The 20,996-nt window shown below is 54.7% G+C and overlaps 1 protein-coding gene across 9 annotated transcripts; it reads right to left on the bottom strand.

Moving 5' to 3' along the window:
- Positions 1-1,464: 1,464 nt before the first annotated feature.
- PIP5KL1 (phosphatidylinositol-4-phosphate 5-kinase like 1) lies at positions 1,465-18,600 on the bottom strand. 9 transcript variants are annotated; one of them, XM_044993079.1, is made up of 12 exons: positions 18,437-18,600; positions 15,008-15,091; positions 14,529-14,665; positions 12,434-12,628; positions 11,101-11,151; positions 10,405-10,559; positions 8,562-8,686; positions 7,971-8,005; positions 7,800-7,855; positions 7,168-7,280; positions 3,866-4,028; positions 1,465-3,135 (listed from the first exon to the last, which is right to left on the bottom strand). In XM_044993079.1, exons 3-12 carry the CDS (start codon positions 14,529-14,531, stop codon positions 2,715-2,717), a joined length of 1,317 nt encoding a protein of 438 aa, XP_044849014.1. In that variant the 5' UTR covers positions 14,532-14,665; positions 15,008-15,091; positions 18,437-18,600; the 3' UTR covers positions 1,465-2,714. The 9 variants fall into 9 exon arrangements, with proteins under 9 accessions (XP_044849014.1, XP_044849012.1, XP_044849013.1 ...); XM_044993077.1 differs by lacking the exon at positions 18,437-18,600 and adding an exon at positions 17,739-17,756; XM_044993078.1 differs by lacking the exon at positions 18,437-18,600 and adding an exon at positions 15,972-16,182.
- Positions 18,601-20,996: the final 2,396 nt, after the last annotated feature.

The raw sequence follows: 20,996 nt of genomic DNA, 5'->3' as shown, positions 1-20,996 counted from the left end.
TAGGTCTGTCACAGTTCGGTCCTGGGCCTTAACCACAAGACCATCTTCCCTGTTGCTAGCTTGTCTGAGATGTCCCACAAGATGGTCCACTGACTCCAGCTGGATTTTGGGACATGTAAGGAGATAAGATTGAACCCTAACCAGCTAATTTCATTAATTTAAATCATTTTTGAAAGGCAGTGACTCTCTGGAGGGGGCTCCTTAGTAGATTTTTAAGTCCATAAGGTTGCTTGAAAGCCAGGTCAGGTTCCTTTTTCTTTCTAGACAGAATTAGGCACATCGTGGTGGAAGATTTGACTTTGTCATGGCTCCTTGCTTAGTCATCTGCAGTTGCCCAGAGCAGTTATCAGAAGACAGAGTCTCTGATTTGTTTTGTTTTTTTTTCTCCCTGAGTTGCCTTCAGAATTTGCAATGTGAAGAGCAGTTCAGGAAACACAGGGGAGATGACAGGAATTAATACACAGCTCCTCTGCACCCAATGGATGCATCAGCAGATCAAATGAGGATCTCAAACCACACCCCATGCCCACACCCACACCCACACATATCCTCTTTCCATTACCTAAAACCATCACTTAAGGAAAAAGGATAATACTTTGCACTCAGGCCTGTTCTATATAAAGTTGTGCATATAAAACGAGAGGTGCAATTTGATAGCACTTTGGTTAAACTGGTGCAATTTTGTGCCGCTTATATTGGTTTAAACCAGGTTTATAAGCAGTTTAGCTTGTGCCACAGGCTATAAACTGGATTATGACACTTATAAAGTCATACAAACCAGAGCGATATAAGTGTGTCCAAATACAAAGATGTATCAGAATGATACGCTCTTTGGGGAAGGGACCATCTTTTTATTCTGCGTTTGTACAGCTCCTGACACAGTGGGGTCCTGGTTCATGAAGGCTCCTAGGTGTTACCCATAATACAAATAAAGTGATTCAAGTTCAATTGATGTAACTTCTGTGTGTAGACAAGCCCTTATGTCACACCTTTAATCCCAGAAGCTGAAAGCTTTTTGCTGACATTCATGAATGAAGCCTCACCCCACCCATGGTAAGGCAGATGGATATGTTTATCCCCATGCTGTAGATGGTGAAACTGAGGCACAGCAAGATGTGATTTAGCCCAAGGTCAGTGCCAGGGATAAAACCCAGGAGTCCTGACTCTCAGCGCCATGCTAGACTGTGCTGCCCCTTCCCCACCTTGTCTCTTTCATGCACTTGGTCTTTTGACTTTTTTTTTTTTGGCATTGTGGCAGGTGTCAATGTTCAAATATGGAATTTCCTTGCTGGACAAGACCAGGAAGCTGCATTCTCTTGGGTGACTGCAGGAAGGAATCCCTGCTTTCGGTTTTATTAAGAGATCCCCCCACCCCTGCCACATATTCTTTTCCTTTTCACTGACCCCCACCCCCAACAAGGCTCTGGTTGGGCTCTGAGGCCAAAGGTTTGTGGGGGTTTTTTAAAACAACCATGTTTTCCCCTGCAGATTGGGCAAGCCCAGTGGTTTCTTCCCTCAATCGGCATCGCCAACACCAGGCTCGGCAGCTGCTGGATGGGCTCTCTCATTCCTGCCGGGAGGCGACAGGGAGTCAGAATGTCCACACACAAACAGCAGCTCGCCCTGCTTCTTGGATGCCCATCACACCAGCTGCACTGACTCAACGGGGGGTTCATAAGAAGCCGAGCCGGAGAGTCCCCACTCAAGGAGCATTCTCAGGGTCCCAGACTTTCCTGGCCAAGGGCTGTGGTAACGCTCGACAGCCTCCTGACTTCCCTACAACCAGGCAAGCGAACACAGGGAGAGTGCAGCTTTGCTGTGACGCCCGGCTCTTAATCACCCCCAGCCCAGCTTTGGAGATAGTCAGGGAGCGCAGCCCTCGATCAAACCAATCCAGCACTAGGACAGTGGCTTCGGCGAGCAGGGAGGGTAGGTTTTCAGGACCTAGCCCTTGATCACAGGCAGTCCAGCACGGGGATAGTGGTATCAGGGTGCCCAGGGCATAGGACTGATGGGGCTAGGATGAGGATGAAGGTTCTGCCTATCCTACATGCTACTTCACTGCACAAACTGGAACTGGCTGCTGAGCCTGTCATTAGCTTCCCAGCATGCTTCTGGTTCAGCAGGTGCCTTTTGAACCCCAGATTGGTGCCCGTGGAGATGGGGCCCTTGGTAGGGTTCATATGGGATCGAAATGGCACCGGCAGTCGGGGGAGATCAGGCCGTCCCTTTCCGTCCATCCACACTTCCTGCTGCATCCTCGTCCCAAGAGAGGATCCGGGGACCATGAATGGATTTTGGTGGGGCTATTTCACCACCCGAGATGCAAACCGGTGCACCCAGAGACACCCCACGTCGGAGCAATGCAAACTGGTTCCCAGATCCCCCATTTACTGGGTTCCGTGGACAACTGCGGCACCTACTGACCCCCATCCCCGCAGCTCGCTGCAGGACAGCTGCTGCCCGCGTGATCATGGCCCCTCCGACACTTCAGTTCTGATGCCAAAAACCTGCTCTCAGGATGCTGGGAATGTTCCTTCCGCAGCAGCCCTGTAACCCCGCGGCACCGCTGCCTTGAGCCTGCCCCCTGGTGGTGCAGGCGATCAGCAGCAGGCAGCTTGCAGCACAGTCTGTGGGGCTGGTGACCCTCCCAGCGGGTGAGTGGGGCCGTCTGGGAGGCTGCCATCCGTTTCAGCCCCGGGGCAGGGCCCCACTCATACAGTGTGTGATTCCACCCACTGGCAGAGGCGCCTGGCGTAATCCGAGGGGCTGACGGTGGAGAAGGTCTGACCCCGGTACCGGATGCATTTCCACAGGTGCTCGAGCCGCTTGCGGAAGCTGTAGACGGTGAACAGGTCGATGATGCCCATGAAGTAGCGGAACTCCGGGCCGTCCAGCAAGTGCAGGGGGCTCTTGCAGCGGGGCAGCAAGCGCCGGTTCTGGGCCAGGATGCGGGCCAGATCCCGGTCAGACCTGGCGCTGCTTGGGAGGCTCACGTCCTCCACCCCCGCGTTCAGCTCGCGCAGTCGGTAGAGGTCGACTCCCGCTACCATCTCAGACACCAGAATGTCAGACTCTTCCTCCGCGATCCCCGACACCGAGGGGAGCAGGGAGCTCTCGGGATTGCTCAGGGACCTGGAGCAGGGAAAGGCCAGGACAGTGAGATCTCGGGGACACCCCAGGTCAAAGCGATAGGAACCGGCAGCTGGTCGGCAGCTTCCCCACTGACTTGGTTCCTTGGAGGCTCGTGGGCTCCTGAGGTTCAGTCACCTACAGTCCTGCTTTGTGGGACTGATTCTCAGTTACATTAAAGCCCTTTATGCCACTTGGCAGGGGGAAGGGTCCCGGAGAAGCTCCCCCAGAGGAGGGGGCAGCACACAGCTAGGGTAAGGGCTCTCTGCTAGGCTGCTCCCCGCCCCAGGTGCAGGAGACAGTCTGGAGCAGGCCAGGGACAGGGCGTGGAAGGGAAGGGCATGGCCAGAGACTACAGCTAGTCTCTGCTTCCTCGGGCTCCTAAGCAGCGGAGGGAAAGAGAGCGTAATGTAGAGCAGCTCTGAGGCTGCTGGGACTGACACCAGGGACTTAACATCCCCTTTGCCTCGTCCTCCAGTTTGGCCACAGAGGAGGAATGCTGTGACTGAGAACCAGGGCCTGCGATGCCGAGTTCCCGTGGGGTTCTCTGCCCTCCCAGAGACGCTGGGCTTCAGGCGCTCTGCAGGCTCACCCCAAGCAGCGTGGTCACTGGGGGCAGAGCCTGTCCTGTCTGCTGCTTGCCCCCAATCAGCCAGAGCTGCAGGAGAAGCAGAGGGTTGGCTGCGCGCTCCCCCGTGTGCTGAGCGCTCTCTGCAGCAGGCCGGTCACTCACATGGTGGTCCTGAAGATGATGTCCGCGAAGGACAGGTTCTGGCCCTTTTCGTCTGCATGCAGGGGCTGAAATGCCACCAGCAGGCTGTAATCCAGCACGTTCAGCTCCTTCAGGAACTGCGTGTCCAGCTGCACCTGGCGTAGGAGCCAGGGGCGCTGCTGACCTGCAGGAGAGAGCAGAGAGGCTGACAGACACAGAGTGAGAGCCCCGGTGAGGGGAAGATCTGAGCAGGGATGGGAGATAAACCAGGACAGTTAGCTGGGAGTGGGAGGCGCAGTGTTCTGCAGGGCACCAAGGAGATGGGGCCTTGGGCAAGGGCGACAGTTCTAATGCAGCAGGATCAGGAGTAGAAGAAGCTGCTGCTGAGGAGAAACGGCTGCGTGTGGAGGAGAGATGAGTGCAGCTGGAGGCCAGGCAGGAGAAGTGAATCAGTGGAAGGAGACACACACAAGGGGAGAGAGAAATCACGTGACAACAAAGATCACAGAGAGATCACAAGGGAATGAGTGAAGGCGGAGGGGAGGGCAGTGCAGACAGAGAGGGAGAGGATGGCTGCTAGTTCGGAGAGTCCTGAATGGGAGGGTTACTGGGGTCCCCAGCTTGTAACTGGCTTGGGACCCAGACTCCATACTGCTGCTGAGACGACTCTCCTGTCTCTTCTGGTGCACACAGCCACCTGCAAGCTGGCCATGGAGCAGCAGGGCTGGATACAGGCCGCTCACACGCTTTGCAGGAGCCCAGAGGCCCAAGCGTCTGCCTGATGAGCTAAAGCAGCAGCTCAGAGCGAGCAGAGGCACACATAGCCCAGGCAGCCTAGTGGTTGGACAGGCTCCACCTCACTGTGCTCCAGGACTGTCTATTTCATGTGGTTCCAGCAGCATGAAACTTAGCTGGCCAGCTGAAGAAAGAGGTGGTTGGTGCAGATATGGTCAGGGGGGAACAGTCATGTGATCACCCAGAGCCAATAGGCTGAGCCTGGGAGGAGACAAATACATAAAAGGTCCTTCATGCTGACTTCAGGGAAGTCACTGCCCCATCTCCGTGCCTCAGTTTCCCCACCCCCTCATGATTCTGACCCTCCTTTGTAGATTGCTTGGAGATCTAGGGATGGAAAAGTGCCTGACATGAGCCAAGGATCATTATTATTATCAGCATGGTGAAGAATGGGCTAAGCAGGACACCACTATTTCCATCCAACCTCTCTGCACTGATCTATGACCCTGCAGGGTGGACACACGGGCACATCCTGGCCAATAGGAAAAGTGGGCAGAAACCCTGTGGGAGACCCTGACCCTTGCTGGGGGCAGCTGCATGGCAAACCGGTAGCAGCAGGGAGGCTGAATGCAGGGGAAGGTGTCAGGGAATCGTGGGCAGAACCAACTGGGGCAGGAACCGGGGAACCGCATGTGCAACAAGGGTCAGGTCTGGGCAGAAGCCATGGAGAAGCAACGGAGCTTGGGAACGTGGGCAGAGGGGTTCCAAGGAGACACACCACTGGCTGATCCTGGCCTGAAAACCTGGCTCCAGTGGAAACTGGGCTGGAGAGGCACCAGGCAGAGGAGCCCTGACCCTCTAGTGAACTACCCCCACCCCCACATACAAACCGCTATTGTTTTACCTTAAGTTGCAAGCATTCAAGCCACTTTCCCCTTTCGCTAGTCCTAGTAAAATACCCCTTCCTCTAGCCCAGCCTCTGACTTGTCAGTGGGACCCATGAGGGCTAGCACCTAGCATCGAGAGCAGGGGGGGCCAACCTGAGCCTGAGAAGGAGCCAGAATTTACCAAGGTACATTGCCAAAGAGCCCCAGTCATACGTCAGCAGCCCCCCCATCAGCTCCCCCACCCCGCTCCCAGCGCCTCCCACCCACCGGCAGCTCCACCACCGATCAGCACCGCCACCTCCCTCCCCGTCAGCTGTTTCGTGGCGTGCAGGAGGTTCTGGGGCGGGAGGGGGACGAGCGAGGGAACGAGAGGCTCAGGGCAGTGGCGTAGCCAGGTGGAGGGAAGAGGGGGAGCGAAAACAAACAAAAAAAAAGGCGCCACCCACTGCGGCGCTTTTACTGACGGGGCAACGCTCCAGGTCTTCGGCGGCACCTCGGCGGCGGGACCTTCACTCGCTCCGCAGGTCTGCGGCGGCATGTCGGCGATGCAGCTTCAGTGCTGCCGAAGACACCCGAAGCGAGTGAAGGTCCCGCCGCCGAAGTGCCGCCCTGTCTGTAAAAGCGCCGCACTGGGTGGTGCCTGGTTTTTTTTTTTTGCTCCTGGGTGAGTAAAATTAAAAAGGCACCATTTGTGCTCGGTGGGGGAGTGGCCGCTCCCCCCAGCTACGCTACTGGCTCAGGGGAGGGGGTGAGAACGGGTGGAGAGGGGGCAGGGCCCGTGGCAGAGCCAGGGGCTGAGCAGTGAGCACCCCCCGGCACATTGGAAAGTTGGTGCCTGTAGCTCCAGCCCCAGAGTCGGTGCCTGTACAAGGAGCCGCATATTAACTTCTGAAGAGCCGCGTGTGGCTCCGGAGCCACAGGCTGACCACCCCTGTTCTAAGGTGTCGTCGGAGCCTGCCCCCAAGTCACGGTGCACCTGGTGTGCTACTAGTGCTTTGGGAGTTGCTGTGCCACAGCCCTAACAAGGACCCCATCATCATGGGGTAGCAGGACATCTGACGTCTTGGCTGACACCAGGGGATTGAACCAGGAACCCCAGCCTCAACCCCCCAAGTCTCTACAGCTTGAGCTAAACAGCCAGGATCCAAGGGGCGGGTTACGGTCGTTCTGACAGGAGGCTCCGTCCGCTTCCCAGTGAGTTGGCATCCTTGTCATAAAACCAGCTCATGCCACAAACGGGCTTCCCACGCTGGCAGCCTCAGCTGTGAGGCCAGGAGTGAACAGGGACAGACTGAATTACTGGCTTCTCCCTAGAGGTGGCTGCCTTCAGCTCAGGTCTGAGGCACTTTGGCAAGGTGGCTGGGGGAGGGGATGTCGTACCTTTTCAGTGGATAGAGCACTTAGGCCTCCAGATACATGGATCCTGCATCTTTCTCCAGTGCTAAGCTGGGTCATTCTCTTTCCTCTCTCTCTCTCTTTCTCCCATCAGCCTATGATTAATTCACTACCTTCCAGGTTGGAACCTATGCAATGAGGAGGTTTAGCTAAGCTGGGTGTGGAAGATGGATAGAGACAGAGGCGGATGAGTGGGCTGGACGGTGGGTGGATTGAATGGCAGACGGCTGGACAGTATGAAGTGAGTGGGTGGCCCAGCGGGTCACCCTGCCTCACCAGGCCTTCCTTGGCCAGGGAGGTACTCACCCAGCTGGATGGACTTTCCTTCAAAGTTGAGATCCTTCAGCACCACGATGACTTGGCTGCCCTCGGGGGCGGGCTCCGTCCAGCGATTCACCTGACACCCTTTAATGTCGTACCTGCACGTGGCAATTCGGACAGGCAATTCCTGGAGGGCACGTTGAGTCCCTGCTTAACCCCTTCAGCACCACACCCTCGGCATGACATACGAGAGTGCCCATCGCAGCCGTGGGTCGGAAGGGAGAGGAAAGTGTCTCATTGGGCTGCACTGTCTGAGAGTGCAACGGTGTTATGCCCGTGGACTTTGAAAAGGGTTCAGTGCTCAGTAATTTTCCCATGAAATAGTCATGCTTATTAGTAGGTTCATATTCCTTGCAGTCTGCAGCCACTAGAGGGCGACATGATCACCCACGTTTTATCAGTGTTGCTTGTGCAAATATCTGGGTTTACAAACTCGCAGCTGCAGCTGTTAGAGGGCAACGGAACAACACACATGGGAGCAGGTCTGACATTCCCTCCGCTAGTGGGCAGTGCTGACACGCACGTTGCAGAGGGGCAGACAGCCACAAAGGCAGGACATTATTCCTAAGAGGAGATGACTGTACAAATCCCTCTAATCACATGGGCCTGTAACTCACCGTTCAAGGATCCTTTCGTCGGGGTAGAACACGCTCTGCATGATGATGAAGTATCTCTAGAGGAGAGAGAAGAAGAGACTCGATGGAAACCGGCACAGAGATGGAGTTGGCTGTGCCAAAGCCGGGGCCAGTGGCACGTGACATGGACTCCGACAGGCAGATGGAACCTACCTTCTTCTCTTGAGCCACGATGATGCTGTGAACCCCTGGAAGGGAGGAGACAAGGGGAAAGCTCAGAGAACACAGACCAGGATTGGCAGTCTGGCCTGCAGGCGGCTCTGACACCCCCTCTGATCAGCAGGGACACTGAGTACTGCGTCCAGGGTACAAGGGCCTTGCAACCTGGGTTTCACAAATCTGAAGCACGGTTGCAGCCAAACAGGCTGTACCTGGGTATGGCTAGCAAGGAGGAGGACAGGCCAGACTGGTTGAGAGCAGGGTTTAGAGCCACCTGCTGCAGACGAGGTCCCTCCTCAGGCTGGAGCCCAGTGGCTCTAGCACAGTTTGGCCCGATACACAGACCAGCACAAGCCTGTTAGATCCTCACTTGGCAGCCTTGGCTTCTGGTCCATGCGCCCCTGAATAGTGGCTTGGCTCAAGCAGAATCACAGGGGATAGGTGAGGGAAGGTCCTAGCCTATGTCTCCCAGGCACTATGCCCCACCATCTCCTCTCTGTTAGGTACTGTCCCAGGCCAGACTGTTCTCCCTGGGGTTTACGGAGCCTCAGTCTTTCCCCCCAGCATGTCGGAGGTGGCTCTTACCCAGGAACTTGACGAGGAGGGAGTGGGGGTATCTCTCAAGGTGCTGGATGTACTTGGGCAGGTTGGAGAGGAGGAACCGGATCTCTCTCTTACTCTGCGTCTTCAGGAAGAAGCATTTGTTGTTCCTACGGCACGAGGAAGCCAAGAGTTACCCCAGGGCTGTAAATGGGGATGGGGGAAGCGAGTGTCCTCACCTCCTGATCAGACCCAGGACACACCCCGCTCCCCAGATATGTTCCTATACGCCCAACCTCTCACACACGTGTAGGATACATGCAACATCTGCACACTGCGTGTACACCCCTCCCCCCCCAGCAGTGATAACTGAACATTTGGATTTTGCCATGAAGACATACAGGTGACACGTCTCCCTCCTTAGCATCGCCAGGGCACTGCAGAGCAGAAGCAGCAAAGGCGTCCTGACGGCTGCTCTGAGGAACTGCCCCTTGCTAGTGAATATCAGACACTAACGGTTTTGATCAGCACCCCCAATACTACATCCAGACCCACACCCTGTCCCATACCCAGAGACTGGGCAGAAACAACACACCCGGACATATGCTCTCCAAAAGTACAGATAACCTCCCAGCCACACACGGAAACCACCTCAGAGCAGGGGACAAAAAACAAGGATGATCTCCCACCTAGTAAATGAGTGGCCTCCCTCCCCAAACCCATGCAATTACCCACACTGTCCATGGTCTGACATATCCACCGGGTCATGCCCAAATGCAACACACACTTACACACCCTAACATATTGGGTCTTCCAAAACACAGGTCCATCCTCTCTCCCTCCCGCTACAGCCGAGTGCGCACGGCATGATGCACCCATTGCTTGCGCATACACAAGCCATAGAGGGGCCATACAATTTCCTATTGAGGGTTTCTCAAACTTCATTGTGCCAAGACCCCTTCCTGACAATAAAAATTATGACATGACTCCAGGAGGGGGAGACCGAAGCCTGACCCGCCCGAGCCCGCTGCCCTGGCTGGGGAGATCAAAGCCCGAGCCCGCTGCCCTGGCTGGGGAGATCAAAGCCCGAGCCCGCTGCCCTGGCTGGGGAGATCAAAGCCCGAGCCCGCTGCCCTGGCTGGGGAGATCAAAGCCCGAGCCCGCTGCCCTGGCTGGGGAGGTCAAAGCCCGAGCCTCGCTGTCCTGGATGCGGAGGGGCAAAGACAACTCTCAAGGGCTTCAGCCCCAGGCAGGGAACCTGTCACTCTAAGGGCTGAAGTCCTCATGCTTTGGCCCTAGGCAGGGAACCTGTCACTCTGAGCCCGTCCACTAAGGGCTGAAGTCCTCATGCTTCGGCCCTAGGCAGTGGGCCTCGGGCTTGGTCCCCAGCAAATCTAACGCCAGCCTTGGAGACCCCCATTAAAATGAGATTGCGACCCACAGTCTGAGAACCGCTGTCCTACATTATAGCAGAGGCAGTGTATTCAGTGCTGGTTGTTACGTGGGTCAGCTGCCGGGTGCTCTCTGATCACTACAGATCTTTCTCGTCAGTGGTAAGTTATCTTCTTGATTGCTGCTTCCCTTCGGCAGTCAGTTCTGAAAGGCCCGGTACTAATAGATCTTAGGCCAAATTCTGCCTCCAGATGTTCACCTGTCTCCCTGTGGATGTCAGTGGGCTTTAGGCAGGAGTACCTGAGGTTAAATTGGCTCTCACTGATCACCCAGAGCAGTGGTTTTCAACCTGGGGTCCGCAGACCATGTCTAAGATTTCCAAAGGGGTCTGCACCTCCAGTCAACATTTTGTAGGGGTCCACAAATGAACCACTGACCTAGACCATTGAGCTCTCAGAGAGTGCAGACCTCTCTCTGCACCCGTGGGAAGACTCACGTCAGGAAGAAGTCAGCCTTGCTCTTGGAGTTGCTGATGAACTGCAGGTAGGAGCTCTGGGAGGACAGGGACAGCTGGTATTCCTTCTCCGATATGCCCAGCGAGTGCCTGAAGTGAGCAAAGGCCGGGCCGCCGTACGTACGCATCTCAAAGCCCTGCAGCGACCCGGGAGGAGCAAGAGGTGAGGCCAGGTTCTACCGCACCCTGCTACCTGGCACACATGCCAGGCTGCCAAGTGCTTTCACCCCACCTCCCCCAGTCAGCTGGAGGATCGGGGGAACAACTGCTACCTGCTGGCCCACGGGGCTGGCAGGGAGCTGAGAATGGCAATGGCATCTCAGTCCTCCCTCAAAGCTACGGAAGGCAGACATGGCTACTGGTGGGCTAGAGAGCCAGCACAGGTGACTGGTGGAGGTTGTATGGATGTGCCTCTGCATACGTAGGTCCACGTGAAGGTGAGGCTAGGTATGGATGTGGGGTGGGAGGTATAGGTATGAGGGGAGAGGGGTGCTTGGCTATCTGCAGCTGTGATGGACCCTGGGGATAGCTGTATGGTTAGGGTGTGTGGCTACTACAGTGTAGGGGGAGGGCTGGCTCAGGAATCCTGCGGCAGGTCAGTGTTAGTGAACTGGGCCTGGTGTACCAAAGGCTCTGGCCGGGGCCTGTGCTTTTTCCCCTGCCGTGGTGAGTTCCTACCTCATGGGCCTGCTTCAGCACGACCTTGCAGTCCGCGTCGCTCAGGGCATCCTGGCGGGGACAGAGAGAGAGACAGAGAGTGAGTGCACTGCACGGGGACTTCTCCCCGCTCACGTTCGCTGCTTCGCCGACCTGCCCAGTGGGCCCTGGCACAACGCTGGAAAGCAAATACCAAAGGATCGGGGTGGGGGGGGGGAGCGAGGGGGAAGGGAAATCAGCCCGGGAGTGTGGGGACTGCAGCAAGCATGATAGCAACTAGAGGGACGACCCCGACCTCTGGGCTCACCCATGCCCCCGGCCCCATCTCTCCCCCTCATTTCCCCTGCTCTGCCCCACGGCTGTGGATGGAAATGACAGGGTCATTCCTGTCTTTTTGAACCCTTCTCCCCACGGCTAGACAGCTGTCACCAGCCTGCCACGGGAGCTCAGGATTTCCTCCGCAGGGATAGGTCACCCCCGTCTACCCACCTCGTGCTTCTCTGCTTCCCATCGTTGCAGGATCTCAGCCCCCGGCACAGACTTCTCCATTTGCCAAGGGCAACGCTTCTTGCAGCCCCTGGTCTAGCAGGTTTCTGATTATTATTCAGGCCTGTCACTAAAGGCCTATTGTCACCTGGCTCTCTCTGTGCAGCTGTGCCTGCCCTGTTAGCGCCCCTGATGGGCCGGACTCCCATCGCAGTCACTCTGGCCTGAACGTGCAGGGAAGTGAGGCTGGGTCACTCCAGTGAGCCCTGCGGGGTCACGGGAATGCTGCGGGGGCTGGGATGGGGGCCAACCCTGAGCTTGAGTTGGCGTGTGCATGACGCAGATCACTAGCTGCCCCCATCCTTGGGGGCAAGGGGCGGGGAGTCCCCTACAGAGCGGCCTGTTCTCCCTCCAGCAGGGGAGGGGCCCGTTGGTACTTGTCGGTCAGGAGTTTGCTCTGATCACCTGCGCTAGGCTGCCAGCCAGGCAGTGCGTTTCGTCTGAGCCGCCAATTTGGCTGGGCCGGCCAGGGCCGAATGTCACGTCAGTTCGTCAGCGTTCTCCAAAGAGGGAGCACAGCCTAGTTCTGAGAGTAGGGGGCTGCATCACTGCCTCGCCCTGGGACCTGGGGGCGGCCCTTCCCCTCTCAGTGTCACGGGGATGCAAAGCACTTGGGGCTCCTTGACCGAGGGAGAGACAGGAGGGAGGAGAACGGGATCATGACGGGAGCACATAGGAGGCAGCACACCTTTGCTACAGCAGCGCACTCACTGGTAGCCCCGTGCCGGGGGAGAAGGCCGTGTAGGAGTCTCGTTGTACGGCCAGGCAGCTGGGGAGGTGAATGAGCCCATCCCCGGGAGGTACTCACCACAGGCGGGTTGTCAATGGCCTCTTGGATGGCAGCCCTGAGCCCCACCTTCAGCATGCAGGTCAGGTCATAAAACTCGTGCTCCCCGTTGATCTCAAAGAGGCCCAGGAGCTTCCACTTCTGGCGGAGCTTCCAGAGGAACCTGCGCTTCAGCGTGAGAGACCTCCGGCCCGTCGTGCTCTCCGGGATGTCGGTCTGCAGGGGACAAGGCACCGTCGGGGAGTCCGAGGAGAGAGTGGGGCTCCACCCGGAGATGGGAAGCCCAGGAGCCCCTGGGCAGAGAAGAACCAACCTGTTCCCAGCAGACAGTGAGGGGCGGGGGACCTGAGCTTGAAGAGGTTTGAGGGAATGAAGAAGAGGATCCTATAAAGAAACTATCGAGAGGGCAGATGGGTGACTGGCAAAGTAAGGGGAGTTCAGAGCGGAACACCAGCAAGGACCAGAGGACTGAAGGGGCGTAAACTCCCTCGGGTCCTTGGGTGAGATCCCAGACCCACTGACATCAATGCCAAAGCTCCCATGGACTTCAACCAGGCCAGGATTTCGCTCCTGGAGAATGTTTGAACTCCTGGTGAAAGAGCAAACCACACTGCTCCTCGCGGAGACAGGAGCAGTGTGCGAGCAAGATTCGGAGCCAGGCAGGCCAGACGGAATGGTGGTTATCGCTCTGCTGAAAGGCGCTACCGGCTGCCACTAGTGGGGGCTGTAATCCCGGGACAATCACACACCTCAGTAAAACGGATGGGGGTGCCAAGCACTCTCTTTCAGACTCCCTGGAAGGAGCACTTAACCCCTGTATGTAGGGAAAACAGCTACAGCCAAGAGAGGCTACTGCCCAAGACACTGACTCACATGGCCAGGTCTGCATTAGCTCAGTAGATTAACAGGGGCTTCCCTGGTTGCGCACACAGGAACTAGGATATCAGTTTGCAGCTTGAGTGGGAAAAGCTCATTTAGACCCCATCATTTTATATATATAGTTGTTTTAGCAGATATTCACTTTTTATGATTTGTGTATGTTAATCTCTCATAATTCTTTTATATGCTAACCACAAGCCTTTTTATTTTGTGGATCTATATATTTATTGTCCTATATATATTGAAACTAAAAAGTTCTTTGTCCTTTAATTGAACCTAATGGGCAAAGAACATAAGAACGGCCATACTAGGTCAGACCAATGGTCCCTCTAGCCCAGTGTCCTGTCTTCTGACAGCAGTCAATGCCGGGTGCTTCAGAGGGAATGAACGAAACAGGTAATCATCAAGTGATCCATCCACTGCGACAATAGACTCAATGATGAAATGTGTATAATTTTTTTTACCGATCTTACTAATATAGGCCAGATGTCCCAGGAAGAGACACCTGCCAACTACTAAAAAGTTTCCACACAAGGATGTTACAAACAAAACTAGGTGAATGATAAAAGATACTTGTTATGACAGATGGGCTCTGTAATGGATGAAATAATGCACCGCTGAAAGGTGTTTTTAAATCATTTAAGCACTGTCAGTAGTCACAGCTGTTAGTAATAATGACTGGATTAGAGATTCTTTTTTGCTCATCAGTCAGGTAAACTGAGGATGACAAAAAGAAATGAGGAAAACAGAACATATGGTAAAAATAATTATGATCAAATATTCCCTGCCCCCCCCAAAGGAGTTTCTTTGACACACACACTATAAAAGGACTGTGGTCTGGGGTGTTAGATAGGGAACAAACATTCCTCCAGTACAGAGAAAGGGACTTAACTACTTTCTCTTCGCCGTCTACAGGGAGGTGGCAAAGCGTCTGTTCCTTGCACATTCTGTATTGAGCCGTATCAATCTCTGATTGATCATCTCGATTAAATCAATTCCACACGAGCCTGTCATCTGACAATCTCAAATCGCTATTACATTCAACCACCCAACGGTTGGGATTATGTTTTCCAACGTCCATTACTTTGCACTTATCAACACTGGGAGATTGGTGCACCTTTCCTCCCATTTGCCATCACATGGATCCACCTCCCCATCTCCCAGTCCCCATTGTACATCACCAGTCAGCTTTCTGCAGACCAGTGTGAGAACCCCTGTAAAATACAACATGACTCACCATGGCTTCTCTCTGAATGCCAGGCCTCGGCTCTACGGGGAATGCTACCTGCTGATGCTGCTAGCACAAAGGATTCCTACCAATGAACCCAAGTCCGTAGCCCACGGGGCACACCATCCATGCCGGCGGGAACCAGCCTGTGCAAAGCAAAAGCACAGGGTGCAATGATCGGTCAGTGCAGCCACCAGACAAAGCACAGTTAGATGGAGCATGCATGCATGAAGTGAGGAGTGCAACATGAAAAACCAGTCTGAGAGATTACACTGCCTTAGTGCAGCAGGTATGAATCAGTGTGCGGGGCACCTGCCAAACCCAGGTAAAAATACAGATCACTGCTTGGGAAGCTGGGTTTGAGTGAGCTCTGACTGGCCCGCTGGGAGGGATCAGCAGTGAAGTGGGACCAAACAGGGCGAGTCTAGACTCCGAAGGGAGTTAGGCGCTGGGTGGGTCCCAGACGGACTGACATCGAGAGACTTTACCTAATGGAGCACAGGAGTCGAAAAGCTAGAATCCACCAACTAGCAGAGGCCTTGGCACTAACACAGACAACAGCTCGAGATGATCTGATTTTAGAAAGACAAATTTGGGGAAATTACAGAGCTATAAGGTCTGCTCTCACAGAAAGCAGCGCGAGAGCCGCTGCTGGCCTCAACGTATCCCTGTAACGGATAGCACCATCTTCTGAACGACTCCCCAGAGCGCCTCTCGGGATGAGGCTCTATGGCCCATGTGGACACTCTTCTGCAATCCGTCACTGTCTTCTGGAATGATTAGTGCGCTTTGTGAGCATGTCATCATTCCAGAATGAAGTGACAGAATAGAACGTCCACACAGGGAGCCATTCTGGAATCACGGTTGCAGAATAGCTTATTCCACAATAGTTATTCTGGTCAATTTCCCTAAGTAGACAAGCCCATTTGGTTTCAGAACGTCCTGGTTTAGACTCTCATTATGATGATGATGATGATGCCTATGCATCGGCATTAGAGTACTGCCCAGGTACCCCGGCCAGGGTGCTAGGCGGGGTACAAAGAGCCGGTCCCTGCCCCAAGAGCTCTGGAGAAGTCACCGGGTGCTGGGGGAGGCAGGGGGAAAGCAGACCTGGTAGCCGTGCTCTCAGCAGGAAAAGCGCCTGATCCTGCAACTCCCCGCCTGGCTGGGGGAGGACAGCCCAGCCCAGGTCAGTTTGGGGGGAAGGGTGGGCAGGGTCCCCTCGCCCCCAGTCCAGGGAGAGGGGGTCACATGGTATCCAGCCAGCTGGGGTCTGGGGCAAGGGGGGCGCCCAGCTGTGAGGGTGGGCGGGGCAGGGTCAGATCTGCCCGCAGCTCCTCCAGGGCACAGCCTGGGGCAGGTGGCCCGCTGGGCTCTGCCCCCAAGTGAGGGGCAGCTCGGGCCTGGCTCCTGCCAGGGGGATGGGCTGCTTGCAGCCTTGTTAACACCTACCTCTGCGGGCGTCCTCTGCAACCGTGGGCCCCTCCACTGTGTCCCAAATCACTGCCTGCCTGCATCCCCCCTGCCAGCCCAGAGCCGCCTCCTGCCCGAGCCCCCGGGCGGCTGCATCGCTCCCTAGCAGGCTCCCAGCGGTGGAGGCTGGCGGTCCCGGACCCCCTGCCACAGCAGCGGCTGCTGCCCAAGGGCTGCCGGCTGCAGATTGAAGCGGGTGACATCAGCCTGCCTGCAGCTGGCCCTATTGACAGCAATGCAGCGGAGGGAGGGGGAGGAGGAGGGAGAGCGGGGGTGGGGGAAAGGAAGAGCAGACCGTGATTGGTCCACCTGCACGGGTGGATCATGGCCCTGCCAGAGGATACAGGGCTAAAGACCTGCAAAAGTGTAACTGTCTTCAGCACGTGCCACCTTCCAACGCTTCAGCCCCATCCATCCCTGCAGCCCTGTGAAGCAGGTAAATAGAGCCCCATATTTGGGGAAACTGAGCCAGAGAACAGGAAAGCAACTTGCCCAAGCTCAGCTGGGGAGTCATTGTCAGAGTTCCGCTTTGAACACAGGAGATCAAGGCTCCTAGTTCTGCGCTCAGACCATTAGAGCAGAGGCCTTCAAGCCCTGAGCTCTGCACCTGCCCACACAAGGTATTCAGCTGGGATTCAGGGGCAGCACACTGCAAGTTTTCAGTGAAGAAACACGGCTGTCTCGAGCCCTTATGGCTACAAGGAAAATCTTCCAAATGTGATGGGCGTGTAGCCGACACAGTTCTGTCTGCAGCCAGCCTGGGACAACAGCTCTAGGCGAGGGGTGATCAGCCCCATGCCTCTCAATGCGGCAGTAACTGTTAAGTCTAATTACGACACCGTCAGAGCCAGATTTTCAAGTAACATGGATGACCAGTTGCATGGTGCACAACCCAGTAACTCAGGTTAAGTGCAGCTGAACCCTGGGCAGGCTGCAGCACCCAAGAGATTTTTTTTCCTTCCACTGAATGATGGCAAATGCACCAGGAGCTTTACTAGGTAGAAGTTTAGTGACCATATTAGGGCCGTATCCTCCCCCCTCCCAGCATTGGGCCAGCTGCCCCTCATCATTCTCCCGATTGCTTGTATTGTTATTGATGGGAGATCTGCTGTGGACTGAGGGGTGTATATGGACCTGCCTTTGCAGGCTCAGTCCTGACCCAGCATTCGAAATAAATTGCTCTGAATTTCAGAAGTACTGAGAACCCTGGAGTTCCCACAGACATTGGGGGAACCGCAGGTGCTCAGCGTCTCTGAAAATCAGGCCCAGAATGACACTGACGCCTCTGCCCTGGGCCAGAGCTCTCTGACGAAGGGGCTTCAGCAGTGATTGGCATGGGGCAGAGTAAAGCAACCAGGACGGTCATGGCGGAGGCTGGAACTCTGTCCTCGCCTCACAGCTGTGGGGAAGCCAGGCCTTCAGACACCCCCTCCCGCCTGCATTGCACTTTCCAGCCCAGGAGCAAGGAACCATTTCACACCTTAGTGCTGTGGGGAGCTGACGCCCAGAACAGGGAAGTGACTTGCCTGAAGTCATCCAGTGAGTTGGTGCCAGGGTGGAGAATAGAAGCCAGATCCCGACTCCCAGCTCTGTGCTCTGATCCCAAGAACAGCCCTTTCCAGATCCGAGGGCAGGAGGGACTCTAGCCATGTGCAGGAGCCCCAAGGCCAGGGGAGGGACTGTGCCATCTGCCCTGCAGGATCCTGCCAAGAATCACAGGCAGCGCACCTCAAGCAGAATACATACCGTATTCACCCTAATAGCCCCTTCCTTCCAGGCTGCTGGATACCTTTGCACTGTCTGAATAAGAATAGCATCTGCAGCAACATGGGCCAGGATACAGCTTCAAGGGCTCTGGCCCCTCATGCGTTGGGATGAAGCGGGCATCAGGGGTGCATTCCTCTCTCTTACCCCACAGTAGGACACACTGTGGAGGGAACGATGCTATCCACTGACTTGCCCTGCTCAGGGAAAGTCTATGTGCCATACCATGACCTCCCTCAGCCGTTACCGCAGCTCAGCTCCGAACCGTGGGAAACTGGAGGGAAAGAAGCCGAGAGGAGACAAGGTCCTGGTGGGCAGCACTGCAAAAAGTGCTCTGTGGGAGCCAGCCAGGCAGCTGCCTCAGCCCAGCTTTGTCAGCACATTTCAGTGACAGCCCATGTCTTCCTGTGTGTGGCAAGGAGCCAGGAATCCAGCAAAACCACAGCCCGTTCAAAGAGGCAGCTTAGCTGAGACACGGGCCCTAGGGCCCGGGGACTCTAGTGCGGGGCGGAGGAAGGACTTGAGGCCTCACTCCTGGATGGTACTCACCATTCTGGGATTCACTCCTAGCCATCCCCTGACAGGGTGTCAGGAGAGCCCTGTCCCCTAACTCTCATGGGAGAAGCTCCCACCGGCCTCCTGCCTTCCCCCTTGAAGCAAGTGCAGGTTCCACAACCAACCTGTCCCCTTTGGGGTTTTCTCCCAGCTTCCCCCGTTTAATGGTCACGTTTCCTTCATTTCCCTTTGGTCTTTAGGAGGAAGAGGCCGGGATTGCTTCTCTTGTTGGCATCTCTTCAGGAGTGAGACAGGACTTTCCACCCCTAGCACAAGACTCCCTCCCTTGCTTTGAGGGTGCCACTGTTGTAAAAATTGGGGCCTAGCAGGCCTCCCTCAATTGTGAGCTCAGCTGGCAGACAGTGGGTGAAAGGTCAATCACCTAGACCAATAAATGCTGACAGAGAAAGATACAAAAGGGCGACAAAGGCTGGCTTAATCCAAACAAAACGTTCTACTGACACCAACCAAGGTCTCGTTAAGATGGTGACTGGTAAACTAGAGGAGAATGGAATCAGAAATTAATGAACCAAAACTGGCATGTAGGATATTACTAACTGGTGGTCACCCATCACCCCCCTTTGGGATCCTTTAAAGAGATTTGGGAGGGACTGAATAAGGGGATTCCCTCAAGCAACCATCAATAAAGCTCTGCTTTGCTCCAGAGACTCTGTCCTTCATTGGTGAGCCTTGAGCATTGGGACTTCCAGCCCAGCCCACTGAGAGGCCGCCCGGATCAGCAAGGACCCCTGCCTGATAGAGCAGGATCTCGCATGTATCTTCCCTTCCTTTGAGTATCCCTTCCATCGCCGCTATCTTCCTCCTGTCCTCGTTCTCAGCTTTTCACCTGATTCTGGCACCAACATGACAGGATGAGATGGCCCATCCAGCTCTGCCCAGCCTAAGAGGGACGAATGAAGAAGAGGAACATGACCAGCCCAGACAGATGATGTCCTAGACTGGGGAAGTGAGCCAGAGTCCAGAGCAACAGATGTCATGGCCGACCTGCCAGCCCAAAGCATCTGTCCATGACTAACTGCCATGTATCCTGAGAACGTCCACAAAAAGCTGCATTTCCCCATGCTTGCTATCCTTTCTCCCCTCCATTTCTGTAGCTCGGCTGCCAAAAGCAGAAAAAGTAACCATCATTAACAGTGGCCAACTCAACATTGAACAACAGAACTAACCCTTTCTTCCCCACTAAGAAAGGTTGCTTGAAAAAAACAAGAGACTAAGCAATCTTCGTATGTGGCCCCTCCATTACTGCAAGTCTGCAACCAAGGTAGCCAATTCTGTATGATCCTCTGCTAATCTCTTGATGGATGAATAATCTTTTTAATCCACCCAGGATACCACTTGATCCATCCAATATCTTCTATTTCATGTTCTTCTGCCATCAACTTTCCCTTCCAGTGCTTGTAAACATGCATCGCCCACAGAACCCCCTAAAATGTGCCCTGCAAATCAAATCTTTCTTTTCATAAGATCTCTAACTAGGGTTTGCTGAGTTCCAATCATCTCCAATACCTTTTTATTGGTTACATGGTCTAGCCATGAGATTTTCAGAATTCTTCTGACCCACAATTTGAAGGATTGTAGTTTATCATCAATTGTTTGAATGTCCATATGTCACAGGTGTCATTTAAACACAGACCAAATGTAAGCTTTTAAGAGTCGGAATTTAGTCTTCAGATTTATGTCCCTTCTCACCAGATGTTTATTGGTCCACAATGTCTCTTCCGCTTTTGCTAGTCTGGTGCTGACATCCCATCTTCCATCTTCAGTAATGATCCTTCCAAAGTAGCAATCGTTTCTCACTTGCTGTACAGCAATACCATATCAGCGATACCCTCTCTGAAAAAGGGACTTTGATAAGTTTGGATTCTTTGTTTTGCAGACTCTCCCCTTTTCGCTTAAAAATGCTTTGTGTTTTGTTCTCCGTTCTCTTGCGTATCCCAATCAATACACCTCCAAACTTTGACATGCATTTTTGAGGGTGTTTGTCATGGGACTAAACAGGCCGAGGTCTCTGTCTTTGAAACCCTGAACCGCATTTAACTAGGTAGTGCTAATTAGTGACAGGGTCACACTAACCCTTTTGACTCCGCTGAAATTAACACAACAGAGCTCATCCCTGGCAGTTCTCCCTCTGCTGGGCTCTGAGGTTCCACCTACCTCATCCAGTCCTTGCTAAGCCTTTGCCAGGGGAAGTCCCCAAACATGCTAAAATTAAACTGAGCAGCTGGGCCACAGCCTAGCAGGAAGGGTGAGAAAGCAGAGGGTAAGCAAGAAAGCAACAGGCAACAAGGAACCCAGAATCTCATCTTCCTTCCAACATATGCCGCACATGGAGAGCTGGGAGAGAGCACAGGGGCTTGCTCAATAGACATGGGTATTCATTTCTTCTGCCATGCTTCTAAAGCAATAAGGGCGTTAACATTGTTATGACTAAAGCTCAACTGACTGGCGCTGCTGAGCTGTTTCAGGCTTTGCTCCAAAAACATCTCCAACCCCCAAGGTAGCTGGTGGCCCCGAGCATGGCAGGGCTCCTTCCTGCTTGAGAAAGGAGCAGACACCTCACCCATGGTGAGCCTTCGTCCCTGCAGCTTAGACCCATGTCTAGAACATCTCAGGAGGTAAAAACTGCCTTCCCTTTTGGCAAGGGACAGCGGTGTCTTTTAAACA

The sequence above is a fragment of the Mauremys mutica genome, chromosome 18 (assembly GCF_020497125.1).
Source record: "Mauremys mutica isolate MM-2020 ecotype Southern chromosome 18, ASM2049712v1, whole genome shotgun sequence".
NCBI classification, from domain to species: Eukaryota; Metazoa; Chordata; order Testudines; family Geoemydidae; genus Mauremys; species Mauremys mutica.
This window is presented reverse-complemented; position numbering and strand designations above follow the sequence as displayed.